We start from the raw sequence: 13,857 nt of genomic DNA, 5'->3' as shown, positions 1-13,857 counted from the left end.
GATTAACTTCCTCTCATGGCAATAGTGCCAGATAGTTACCTGGAGATAAAGAGATACAGTTTTCATATTTGTTGTTTTGAGTGAGTTTTTTTTCCCCTGAAAAATAGATAATTGGTGATTTATGAATGAAGGGTATGTTGGGGGAAAAAAAAAACACAAAAAAGATCCGTTTGACACACAAGATTACATTTCAGTTTCAAAAAGCTTTCCTCTGGCACACAAAGAAGAAGCACATTTAATGCAGGCTTCCTACTACAGAAAGGCAGGCTATAGCAGATTAACAAGGAAACAAATAGGATTAATAAATAAAGAGTGAATAGAGAGGGAGTTTGGATCATAGGAGATTAATAAGAAACTTGGTCTTGCTCTGGCTACAGATGGATGAGCTCAAATGCATTTTATGACCTTGGAGGCGAAGGAAATTGCCAAAATGGCTAAGAGACTTCCGAAAGAGTTATCATTTGCAGCTTTCCCGTGAACCTTTCTGTCAGAGACTTAAAAGGCCATGCAAACAACACGCCAGCTCTGCAGTTTTGTGTGAGGAGCAGGGGAAGTGCCCACAGAGTGTGTTTCTGGCCATGCTTCCTTCCTTCTCGCATGAGACAACCGTTACAGATTATCTGGTTTGTACAGAAGCCACTGCACTGACTGGGAATGGGTCTTCGCTAGCTAAGATTGCTCTTTAAATCACTGAATTAAAATCAGTTAATCAAACTTAACATGCAATACACTGTGTATACACACACACAGAGTTAGGACCAGAAAGACTTGCTATTTTGGATCAAATTTAACCATGCAACTCCAGATAAATACAGGATATGAAATGTCAAAATATATAAAATTATTGTGGAAATCACTTTTTAAAAAAATTTCTATGCTGAACTATGCTTTAAAAAAAATCAAAACAAAATTTAAATAATTTGTTTTCTTTTGGATGGAATAGAATACCTTTAGTGAAACTAAAATGACACTGTGTCATTATTATTATCCCAAATCAGGCTGAATGCCTTGGGAAGAGGGACCCCAAGCCTGGTGGGGGCTGCTGGAGCACAAAGGGAGAGGAGTATTTCAGGGAGAAAAAGCAGGAACTCGTCCAGAAATTGCAAGGTGGACAAGGAAAAGATTTAATCTCAGTCTCCAACTTTCTCAGTTCCTTTCCCTTGGGAAGCTCATGGCAGCAAGTGGCCTAAACCATTTTGGACTATGTGTAGGAAGGGAAAAAAATGCTTAGTCCTAAAAATTGGTTTAACTGAGAATTTCTGCAGTAAGGTCCTCCTGGGTTGCTACCAGTAGCATGCTACCATACTACCATGTGGAGTCACCTTGCTTGGCCTACAAGGGCTACTGATGCCAAGGATGAACATTGCCCACGAAGTCCACTAATGCACGGGAAAAAAGCAAAAATAAAAATAATAAAGAGGAAGCTGCATTCTGCACTTCTACAAGACCAAAGGGGGCAGGACATATTGCTTCCCCTGGCCCATATACTTTTCCAACTCCACTGTCTATAGAAGAAAATAGAAAGGTCACCAACCCCATACTGCACAGAAAGGCATCTAACCCATGAACAATCACTGTTTAAGAGAAAGCTTAGACCAGTAAAAGAAGGAAAACTGTGGGGTTTCACCTTTGCTAGTTTTCGCTTTTAGTACATTTAGGGAAAGCTGAATCTAAAATTATTAATGAAAATTAAGTGTGTCTGGTCCCAGATTTTCCACATAAGAACATTTTCCTCTATTGCACAACAAAAATGAGTGATTTTGAAGTCTTTTTTAAGGAAAGTTATCCTTCTGGTCTTTCTCAACATGTTATAAACTATACCTAACAAATGGATTCATTTAGAAACCCATATGCCTTGCAGAGAGTAAATAAAGTTCTCGTTTGAATAGAGACTTGTATTTGTGGCCAAGCTCTGAGGGAAAATGTCCCCCTAATGCCTAGGGGTGACATGAGAAACATGAGCCAAATTTTTGCCAATCCACTATGCTATATTTTATTGGAGGAGGAGGAGCATGGAATTACATATTGAAGGAGTAGCAAGTATTAATCAGCAATTACATTGGGGAAAACTGCAGTTTTCTTGAAAGAGAAGAGATGCACAGCCCGGAGGCCTCCCTGACACACTGCCTGCATGTGCTGTCCTCATGGGGAGGTAGAGCAAGCACTTCAAACCCTGATGGTGAATTTTTTTTGCCTTTTGTGGGTTGAAACCACATATGGGCTCACCGATTTTCTGCTGAGAGTTTTATAGCCAAACTGTAAGCCCTGAAAATAGGGAATGCTCATAGAGACAGAGACTATCCTATAAGCACAGCACACAGCTTTCACGGACATTGCTGTAGTTGTTGGCTTGCAGTTGGACTTCAAATTACTCTGCTGAATTACCAAAAGGGCTGTTATTAGGGTCCCCTCCTCCAGCCTCATCATTTGCAGTGGTTTGCCATTGTTGAACCCACTTTCTAGCAACTTTTGCCTCTAAACTGCTTAGCATATCAAGATTTTTTCTGAACATTGCAATTTGATATATTAGAGGGATAATGCTCACTAATTAAGATACCACATCCCACAGTAACAATTTTCCACTGGGGATTCATAAGAGAGAGCATATGGAGGGAGATGGATTCCCTGGTGTAGATGGCCCTTCAGAGAGATTGCGGTGAAGGTGGCCCTTTAGAGTGGTTGCACTGTCAATCTTTGTTTGTGGCAGTCTAAGTTTGAGTCTAAGTTTCAGTCTAATGTATTTGTCTGGTAGGCAATCTAGCAGAGAAAGAAAACCCACGCATAGGCACCCACTCATTTCTGGTAAACTTGGTTTCTAGGGGTGCAGCATTAACCTGTTTGTAGGTTTTGGCTCTGTAATCCTATAATATCGCCATATGTTTGAAGCAACTCAATCGTTGCTTCACTTCACCTCCAGAAGCGATTATGATTCAGACGGGGAAAAAACACACCTGTTTCTGCATTATTTACACTCTAAAGAAAGAGAGCTGATTTCATTTCTCAGTCACAAAAAATATATCACATTGAGCACTCAGTATACAGCTTTTTAAGCAAGAAGAGTGGGTATTCACGAAGACATGCTGAGATCTTGATGTGATGTTCTGAGCAAGTGTACAAATTTGCAGAATTCTGTCTCTTTTCATGAATGTTGGCTTTTTGGGAACACTTCCCTCAGCCTGCATCCCAGTTCTTAGAAATGCAAAGGCTTTCCTTAAGCAAGTGAGTTGACTTATTGCGAGACAGGTTAGAAAGAAGAATGGGTGCATTGAAATACCCACGTGGAGAAGCTCCAGGGGAAGGCCTTGAATGCAGGTGTTTGCACAGTACCTGGTACAATGGGTCCTAACCTGGTCATGCCCTTTGGTTGGTATTGCAGAGCAAACATTCAACAACAAAGAGCAAGCAAGTGCTGCTAGGGTCAGGCTTGGTTACCAAATCGGCACCGTGTGCGCCCTGCGTGCCTCCATGAGCGCTGTGGCCTTGCTTCTGGAGACTTCATTCAAAGGCCTGCTAAAGGCAGAGCACAACTAGCCTATTGAGTCCAGGAGGCTTTTAGTTAGTGTTGACCACATCGGACAGATATTATTTTTTCTTTTTTTCTTTCTTTTCAGATCAAAAGAATCAAAAGATCACTCACTTACATTCCCTTTGCCGCGTGGTGGTATTTTGGACAGCATGGAAGATTTGGGATGGCCATCAGTCCAGGCACGCAGAGCTGCCCGTGCGCAAGAGATGGGAATTGCCCTCCTCACTGACATGCAAGATGAAGATCTTCTATATGCAAAGGGTGAAGGGCAGGTGATGAGTGTCCGTAGTCAGTCTCTGGATGCAAACATGGCATTGTCTAGGTTTGGGGTGAAATTTAGTCAGCTCAAAGTTCTTCAGACTTCTGGGATTTTTGAGCAATGTTATGAAATGTGGCATATGTGAAGACCCACGAGGCCTGCAAGAAAACAGCTGCTGCTCCTCCAAGCTTCCCTTACACAGCACCACTGTCTCTGTGCTGCCCCACAGGGGACTGTGAATTCATCTCACGCAGACACAGATTGAGTTTGGCAGACTAGAGAATCCAGTCTTAAATATATGACATTATTGGTGGCAGAGCAGGGAAAAGAAATAAGGCAGTTTGGAAAGCTAAATCTAAGGAAAATGTGCAATTCTATTTTACAGTTCCATAAAAAAGGCAAAAGAGCAGTTCACAGCTGGTAAGAAGGAAGGCCTCAGTTCTTGGTTTCACTTCCGCCACTGGATGACATTTATAGGATTACTTATAAACGGTGTTTATAAGAGTCAGTCAAATCATAGTTCACAGAGAAGCTGAGTAGTTTTTGTCATTTTCTAAATGCAAAAGTATGGAGGGACATCATCAGTATATGGCCAGCAGGTACATTAGTGTAAAGCCAAGTGTTGTATTTGCTGAGGGTATGAACAACTTAGGGCAACGCAGAGAGAAGCTTTCATCTGTGAAAGAGCTTCTTGACTACTTTAGATGCTCACATTTTTTGGCAAGCTCCATGTAGCAGCTTGTAGTGCACTTTATTCTTGCTTTAAGCACAATCATTCTGCTTAAGTTTTAATTTACTTAACTCTGCTTTTGATGACCAAGTAACTGCTTGTATGAGCCTTCCCATACGGATAACACCCTGTGTCATAGGGAGATGCTGGTGGAAAATTTTATTTCAAACATTTCTGAAGAGCGTTTCATAAGAGACTCAGGACCCCCATCTAGCTGCGTATACCCCAGCCTCTTGCAGAAGAGCAGCAGTTAACAAACCATCAAGCAAGGAGCTATCTTACATTCGTGAACATCAAAGAGCACATACCACCACAATTATTGATAGTGCAAAGAGCACATGGTGCTGATGCCTGCACTTCCCATGTGAAAATCAGGATGAAGGATGCAGTAGAGAAACATGCACAGAATAGCAATGCAGAAGTGAGAGCAAGAAAAATTACTCAAGAATTGAAAATTTAAAAAAAAAAAAAAATGTGGCTTCACTTTTTTTCTCAAAGCACAAGCTGAATTAAGAAAGGTTACAATTACTGGAAGATTTCCTTGCAATTACTGCTCCAGAACATACTGCAGCAATTCCATGGATCCTATGTTGTCTGGGAATGGAGGCAATGGGTCAACCAAAAGAATCACATTTTTAGGGAGTCCAAATGGCCAAAGTGGATACAAAAGTTCTCTTGAAATGCTCCTCTAGTGTCTCATCCTCAAGAACGTGTTTCCTAGAAGAAAATATTTGGAGAGTCCCTGTGCATCTCCCTTGGGAATTCTTGTCTTCCCAGCTCAGGATGTTTTTCATCACCTCCCTTCGTATGGTAGAAGGATGAGCTAGGTGTATCCAAAATGTATTTACTGTTACTGGCTTTGTTTTTAGTGGTGATTTTGAAAGCAACGCTGCTCTATGGCCCTGCAGGAGAGAAACCAAGAGAAGCAAGATGGTTTAGGTTACATAGTGAGACTTTTACTTTGTAAAACTGCTTACTGTTTTGGAGTTCTGCATTTTCAGGAAGACAAACAACATGCTCACCTTCAAGTCCCACAGAAAGCAATCGGTCTTCTTTGCAAGCATTACCCTCTTTGAAAGTAGAGATTTAGGTTCTTCGAGACGTTTTCTGAATCTAAGGGGTGTTTTTACTCTGGAGAATAACTGTTTTGTAGGGTCAGTATTGAAGTATACATATTAGGCATAGATTTTCCTGGCAAAACAAGGCCAAAGGAATTTTTCCAGCATGCTCTGAAATGGAATAGCCACATGAAATGGTGGAATTTTACCCACAAAACAACTATTTTGAATAGACTAAGGTTCTGTAAGCTTGCAGGAGATGGCAAGCTCTGATCATCGCGTCCTACCAGACCTTTGAGGGCTTAGGATTTCTTTTCTGAATGGCAATGCAGATTCTGATTTCGTGCTCCTGATCCTTCGATGAGGATTAGAGGCCCCGCCATGGTTCCAACATGCCCCCTACAGAAACTATCTACATGATTGCTCCAGAGCTATACCAGCTCCAGGGCACAATGCAATAGACTGTGCTTTACCTAAGGGCATACACCCACATGCATTCACTTTGACTAAAAAGAAAGAAAAAAAAAAAAAAGGAAGAGGAGGAAGATGCATGGTGGCAATTTCAGGAAGACACAAGCAGATCCATGCAACTACTTGGCAGCAAAATGCACACAACTATGCAGGAAAAATCTCTGCAGAGGTTTCGTGGGGACTTCCCAAGAGAAGGTTTGTAGTACTGAACTCAGTGTTATTAATTTATTGCCTTCCAGGGACTCCAGGTACGTTTACTAGAGGATGTAGAGCTGATTTAGCCTACACTCAGCTTCAATCCTGGGCAAAGGGGCTCCCGGGGAATTTATTTTTAATGCAATAAAATAAAAACTTGCAGCTGCGGTCAGGAGAAACTGTGGGCTGCTGCTCACCAGTGCAGGTGCCAGCTTCCCCATTCCAGCTCCTTTTAGTGGGGAAAGCACATGTTAAGGACTTGAGGCGTTTCTCCCCTCCCAGTTTAATGTCAGCCTCTCGTAGAGGTTTTCATGGTAGGTTGGTGAGGTGACTCACATCTCATGTCTTGCTTTCACCCTCCCTCTTCCGCACTGCTGAACTCTCCTCCCTCTCTTAAAATACAACCTTCCCAGCCACAGCGTCCCACTAGCTTCGGCTCCGTCAGGTTATTCCTCCGTTTAAGAAAAAAAAAAGGCTTGTGTCCAGATATTCAATTGGCATCTCTCTCTCCAAAAAAATAATTAAGCACAGAGACGGGAAATGGCTCAATCCAAAGCACACAGGCAGCGTCCCCTCGGGCTGGGGCTTGGGGAGGCGCGCAGAGGCCCCGGCGAGGCTCCCACCTGCCTCCTGGAGCAGCRCAGCCACCTTGGATCCACTGCCTGAAACACTCGGTAACAGAGCACGGGGCGGCCAGGGAGCCTCCGCAAGCCCCATGCGCGATGGCTTGAAGGGCAATAGGATGGTGAGAGCCATGGTGTGGCCCGTCCCGGCCCCCCGGCCGTGCTGGTGGTGCCCCACACACCCTTGTTGCATCAAAGGAAGACCATGTTTGGGTGCTTGCTCTGACAGGGGACCTAGTAAGAGCCACACGCTGTGGCAAGGCCATTGATCAAATTCCTCAGAATTGGTCTAATTTGGGTCGCTCGGGGGCAGGCATTGCCAGGGGCACGATGTATTCGTATTTTCTGTTGCCTTGAAGCGTGTTTTGAGGAAATTAGCCTCATTACAGAGGCATCCTCTCTGTACCACAGCACATACAAGGGCTGCGTTGTAGGCAGGGAGGAGAGCACGTGCTGGGCTCATGTGCAGGCAGCGAGCGGCAGGAGGAGCAGGGCCCACAGCCGGGAGCTGCCCAGGGAAAAGGGCACAAGGAGGGGACTCCTCAGCATTTACCGCGCTCGCTCCTTCCCGTGGTACAGCGGCCACAAGCTGCTCCTCTCTGCGCAGCGGCCCCGTTCCCCCACAACGGAGACGAGGGGTGTTCGCAAGGAAGCGACCGTATCTCTCGCAGGCAGGGAAGACAGCAGACACAAGTCAATAGAAAAAAATAACTTCTTTTTATTTACAAAAAAAAAAAAAAAAAGAATCCAAATATTGGATGCTGTAAACAAAATTCACAATCTGTTCCCTCTAGAGCCAGTTTTCCGACAGCTCTTTTTCTGCCTGTGACAAAGCCCATAGTTAAAATGTTCTAAAAGAGCAACCCAAGGAGCAGTTTGCTGCAACAGGATGCCTTGCAGAAGGCAACAGTTGTAAGGAAATTTGAGGGAAAGCAAATCTGCACAGACTCCTACAGGCTGCAGAAGCTTTGCAGTGCTTTAGCCAAGCCATCTTGAAATTTGCAGGCTTTTTTTTTTTTTTTTTTTTTACTATTTATTTTGTTAGCAAACCATTATTACAACAGCAAAACAGTACACTGATTTCCTTTCTTGCAAGGGAATCTCTCTGCTTAAAGAAAACCATACAAAAGTGTATATTCAAATAGGAGCTGAGTATGCAATTACATCTTGTCCTTTGCTGTGCAGTTTTATCTAACACACTTCATTTTCCATGTTAAAACAAAAAAAAATAAAATAAAAGAAAAAAGCTTTTTTTGAACTAGTAAACTGGTAGGAGCCTATGATATGATGCAGACCAAGCATTTAACAGGAGGTATTTACAAGAGTTGTGTGAAGGCTTTTGTGCAAGATAAAACAACAACAAMAAAAAATACATTTTAAGTATAATATGAAAAAGTACAGAAATATGATCATTTTGGTGCTATAACGGCTCTTCTATCTTCAGAAGAAATTTTCTTCCATTTTGGGGGATAGCTCCRTCTCAGGAAAAAGAAAAAATCCATTTCAAAGCTCTCGCTTGTTTCATGATAGCTACATTGAACCAAGTTGAGCTCCCTGTTGGTTAGCAATAAATTCAGCTGTGGCACAAACAGTTTTAGTGTAATCAGGTCAAAGTTTTTTAATCAGCCCAGCTCTTTAAAAGGGGCACTGTCTCCCGTAGCAAGTTCTAACCTTACATCTGATTGGATGGGGAAAAAAAACGAAGTCTACAAAGCAAGAATGCGGTTGTTAACTTTCAAAGTACCAGTGTGCTCAAGAGGAGGTGAAAAGCAGTTTACAAAAAGTCAGCCTTCACTGAGGGGAAGGTGTGCAAAACCACAGAAACAAGCCAGCTTTGAGAAAGGGGTTCTTATTTTACTCTTGGCCTGAGCTCATGCTTTCTTCCCACCGCGAACATCAGGAACCTTTTAAACTAGCGGTCAAAGATAAAGCAAAGCCCTACCAAGTTCCATCACTCGATCATTAACATATGCAAAACAGATCCAAAATACCTATATAATACATATAAAAACATATTATATATGTATCAAAAGGCGAACGCTGAAACTTGCGGTTTAGCTCAGAGCCCTGTTGCATGCACTAATAGGATAACTAGCTGCTGTCAATCATAAAAAAAAACACAGTAAAATTTGAGCTGAAAGGAAATAAAATCAAAACTTGCTTTTAAGCAACAGAAGTAAAAAAGGTCCTTCAAAGGAAAAAAAATATATTGTGTCATTTATTATCAGCATTTTGTGGTTGTGGCACAGCTATAGATTCTCAAACCCTTTTAAACAGCGGATGAGTCATTTATTTGCTGCAAATAGTTGTGGTGGCAGAAGACATACCACATTACCAGCTGATCCTATTTCCCCAGCCCTCCCCTTGGCTTCCATTCGAAGCCCTCCGAGGAGCTGCGGGCCAGCGCGCCGCCGTGACAGGCGCGCTTCCCTCTGGATCTATCCCGGGTTTCGCCGTTCCCGGGAAAGGGGCATCCCGCATCAGGTGCCGCAGGAAGGGAGGTGGGGACAAGGTCTCTGGGCACACAGCGCCACAGGCAATGAAACAGCTTGCTTTTTTTTTTTTTTTTTTTTTATGGTTCCCGGAGCATTTGCGGGGAAGGCGCTTCAGTAAACACGCCGGGTTCCTGTTAAATTGCCCTCGGAGATAAAAAGTACAAAGCATGACAAAAATAGATGTACCCTGGTTGCTCTGCAGGGAAAACGGAGGGCCGGGAGACGAGCTCTGTCCCTYGCCCTCTTCCCCTGCCTTCTCAAACACACCGCTGTGCCTGCAACCACATAGGTCGCATCGCCTTTCCCTTCCAAAGCCTCAATTCATCCCCCTTTCCTTTTGCTTTTAATCTTTTTTCCTCTTTTCCGTAAGAAAAAAAGCAAAATATTATACTCAAGTGTCGTTTAGTCACTAGGTTTTCAAAGCCCAACAAAGAATTTAACACTTTCAGAGGTGTCACTGAAGTGAAAACAGCAGAAGTCGATTCTCCTCCTACTGATCTTTTGGGAGAGGAAATGAAAGTGAATAGTTATTGTTCCAATGCAAAGTGAATCCATTTAAATAAAGTACAGTACTGAAATTGTAAATGCAGTGTGACAATCAGATCAAAGATGTTTAATATTTGCATAAAAATATATATATATAATATATATATATTTATAAAATATAATTTTAAGCAATCGTGCAACACTCTTAAAAAGGGTTCATTTCACATTTACTAAATTCTAGTGGTCCTGGAATGCATAACGCATTCTATTAAAATATTCCTTTAAATATTAACAATTAGTGTTCAAATCACCAACTAATACAATATCCTTTAGCTGTCAGGGGGTTTAAATAAACCTATCTTTGATCCACGTTCCACTGAATTGTACATCATGGAGGTATGCAGTCACAACATTAGTGGGTTAAACGTCAAGATGGCATTACAGTACAAAATAGTTTTTAAAAAATTAGCTAGTCATATGTTTCTCCATTTGTGGAATTATTATGGCTCACAAGCAACCCACTGAATTACTGTAATCCTTGTTCTTGCAACCAAAGACATTATCCGAATCCCACCTTAATCCTGACCGGTTCATCTCCTCCAATTTTTTTCAGGTGTGGGTTAAAAAAATTCACTGCAAGGTACCCACTATCCTATGACATCCTGTTGCAAACTGGAAAACACATAGTACTTTATTTAAACATTCCTCAGTTGCTACATTTTTTTCCTAGACCATATTAATATATATTGTGTGTGTATATATATAGATATACACATATAACATGTACATATATACACACACAAACATATATACACACACGCACACACGTACCTAGGATAACATCACACTGACGTAACATTAACTCTATACAAGTATTTGCCAAGAAAAAAAATAGGGCATTTCCTCCACCACTTATTCACAAGCTTATGTTAATTGTTTTTAATCCTTGTGTCCCTGATAAAACAAAATGCATGGTTAAACCACAAAACTATATTTTCTCACTTCAAATTTTATGAAGGCATCAGGCACTTTTGATTACTATTGGTGTGTACAAATATAGTAACATCTTTTTTCTTTTACATATATATATATGTATATATATATACTCTACTGTATCGTCTTTGCTTGGATAATTTATCTGCAAAATCTTTGGTCCTCATGAATATGTTGTTTGCCACAGCTGTTTCTCTTGCATTCTCACATTTCTAAAATGTGAGGCATGCACACAGCTGGAAATGATGGACTTTGTCATCATACGCGCTTCTGTTTTTATAACTGTACCAATCTACTACTGTTCATTTGGAGCAAGCTGTTTCTGTTAAAGCATTTCTATTCAAGCAAGCTATACATTCTGCAGGATCATTCCATAGGTTGCACTTGCTGCAAGCCCCAAATGCAGTAATTCCAATATACATCTTTATTCAGCTTATCTCTTCTTTACGTCTCTACTTTTAATTCCTGAATATATAGAGAATTTTTTGTTTTTTTTTTCATTTTTGTTGTTTTTTTTTGTTTCTTTCATATTCTCCCTTTTGCAGATCCCATTCTAAAGAATAAAATTTAAGAAAAAAAAAAAAAGGAAAATAAGGCTTTCCCACCTTCTCTATGCCAAAGCTATGGGAGCAGGTATTGCCACCCCATATTGTCATCAAGCATTCCTCCCTCGCTTCTTTCAGGGGAAGCTGTTTGCTTTTAATGACAGGCCTCTTGTGCTCTGGGCTAGGATCCAATTATTTGGGGGTTCCTTCAAGATCGTGCTCCCTTTATTTACTAGGAGAACCACAAGCTTTTTACCAAGCCCGCAAGCCAGAGTGGATCGTCACTGCACAAAACACCCCGTTTCAGAGGGGCACCGCGGCCCCATCCCACACGTTAAGGATCGTTCTCCCCACCAGCTCTGCTAATCGCGGTCCTTAATTACAGGGCAGCCAGGTAGAGTACGTGTGCTGCTGGCAAGGGAACACCGTCTGCACCTGGGCAATGTAGTAATTGCTGAAGTTGGCATCTGCTACGTACGGGGCCGGCTGGTAATAGCAGGTGACATTGGCCACGTTGGGGATGATGTTTTGCTCGGCCAGCACCCGGATGGCCAGCATGGTGATCAGATTAAGAGTCTGTCTCCTCTCATGSCCCATGAGGCACACGGTGCTCTCATTCACCACGCCGTGAAGGGTCATGAGATAGTCATACTTGCGGTCCTCTAATCCCACAAAGTGGTTCTGCAAGTAGGACTCCAGCTTTCTCTGCTGCTCCCCAATGTCCGAGAAGTCAATGAAGAACCTGGAGCACATGTATCTCTGCAGGGACTTAATCTCGGATTCAGAGGCGGCCCTAAAGCCCCTTACCAAGAGGTTGCAGTACTTAAGCAGACCACCTCCTCGGATCTCTTCTGGGTTTCTGGTGGCGATTATCTTGTTGCAGAGGTGATCAAAGGCTTCCTGGAAATCCCCATAGACGCTCTCGCCAATGATGGTCGGGTGAAAAGTTTCAGTCATCGGGTTCTCTGAGCACTCATAAAAAAGCAGCAGGGAGTCTAGCTTGATTTGAAAGGAATCGACACTGAATTCAAACTGCCGCCTCAGAGAGTCCACGAATTTCAGCTCCACGTTTTTGCCACTGTTGTTGGACAAGGAGATGAGACTCCACCGGTCCGAATCATTGCAGACTTTCACCATTTTCTGCACATACGCTTCCTACAATCGGAAGGACAAGGTGAGCAAAGGGAGACAGGAGCGCAAGGGATTTTCCCTGTCGCAGTGTCCGCCCGCGCTCTGCCCCACCRCACCCCCTGCCCGAGCGTTTCACGAGGGACCCTCAGGAGCCTCCGCCGCAAACCTAAGGAAGAGATATTTGATGCACGAGTTCGGAGCCAGGTTATCGCACGGGAGTGACAGGGCGGGACGGTCTTCGGCCGCGTCGTGCAAGGGAAGTATTTTGCAACGCTGCTTCTTTCAAGCGCTGCTAAATATATCCCTGCACAAGACCGCCGGCACACCCACCGGGATCCATGCACTAACACACAGAAGGTCACTCACTGCCAAAGCAAGATAAGAAATCCTTTTTTTTTTTCTTTTTTTTTTTTCCTCCTCTCCTTTTTACATTGTTTTTCACCACTCTCCTGTTCCCTCACAGGAGAATCGGTTCTGCAAAGCGTTTGCCCTCTGTCCTCAGCCTCTGCTCTTTCGGGGCAGGTTCTGCAAATCCACCCCACATCCAAAAATAAAGAAGGAAATAAAGAAAAACCAAACAAACAACAAAAAAAAAAAACCCAAAACCCACGCAGTCCCAAAGGCATTTGGCATCCAGCTTAACTCACTCCAGTGACCTGTCTAGGAGGGCAGGGACTGCGCCCGGGCGCCGGGGCACCTGCCCCACGAGGAAGCCTTGGCTGCAGGAGACAATTCCCGTGTGGGCAGCGGGGCCCTAGGGACAGCGAGGGGGGTCTCTCCTGCACCTCCATGCGAGCTCCCCACAAGCGTGCGCGGGGGGGACCCCCACAAGCGCGGCGGTACCTTGAGCGTGAGCGGCGTGATCTTCTCCTTGTTGACGCCCTCGGGCAAGAAATCCAAGAGGCAGTCCAAGACCACGTCCTTGACGGTCTGGAACTCGGCCTCGCCTTTGAGGTCGGCGCAGAAGATGAGGTCGAGGTCCTTGTAGCCGAGGCCGCTGTGCTGGTGCAGGACGTGGCTGGCGGCGGAGCCGTTGAGGCGCACGTCGCGCACGCCGATGCCGCGCAGCGCCAGCCGCCTCCGCACCACCTTGACGATGCGGCGCGGCTGCATGGCGAGCGTGGGGAAGTTGCCGCGGCCGTGGATGGGGATGGTCTCGCCCAGGATGCGGTCCAGCCGCTGCACTTGCTCCCAGCTCAGCACGTTGCAGTGCGCGCTCTCGCCGCAGCCCGCGCAGCTCCCGCCGTCCTCGGCCATGGCCCCCGCGCGGCGCGGCGCTCGAGGGGGACGGCGAAGCGGCGCTCGGCGCACAAACGGGGGGCAGGAGCCGCGCGCCCGCGTGCGG

At 44.2% G+C, this 13,857-nt stretch overlaps 1 protein-coding gene across 1 annotated transcript; it reads right to left on the bottom strand.

The window, feature by feature from the left end:
• Positions 1 to 9,735: 9,735 nt before the first annotated feature.
• Positions 9,736 to 13,780, bottom strand: TENT5A (terminal nucleotidyltransferase 5A). The gene is made up of 2 exons (XM_026038436.1): positions 13,356 to 13,780; positions 9,736 to 12,536 (listed from the first exon to the last, which is right to left on the bottom strand). The coding sequence occupies exons 1-2, from the start codon at positions 13,767 to 13,769 to the stop codon at positions 11,757 to 11,759; spliced, it is 1,194 nt and encodes a 397-aa protein (XP_025894221.1). The 5' UTR covers positions 13,770 to 13,780; the 3' UTR covers positions 9,736 to 11,756.
• Between the last annotated feature and the right edge of the window lie 77 nt (positions 13,781 to 13,857).

This window comes from Nothoprocta perdicaria, unplaced genomic scaffold (genome assembly GCF_003342845.1).
Source record: "Nothoprocta perdicaria isolate Ctin4 unplaced genomic scaffold, notPer1 scaffold_21, whole genome shotgun sequence".
NCBI classification, from domain to species: Eukaryota; Metazoa; Chordata; class Aves; order Tinamiformes; family Tinamidae; genus Nothoprocta; species Nothoprocta perdicaria.
Note: the sequence above shows the minus strand (reverse complement) of the source record. Positions and strands in the feature narration are given on the sequence as shown.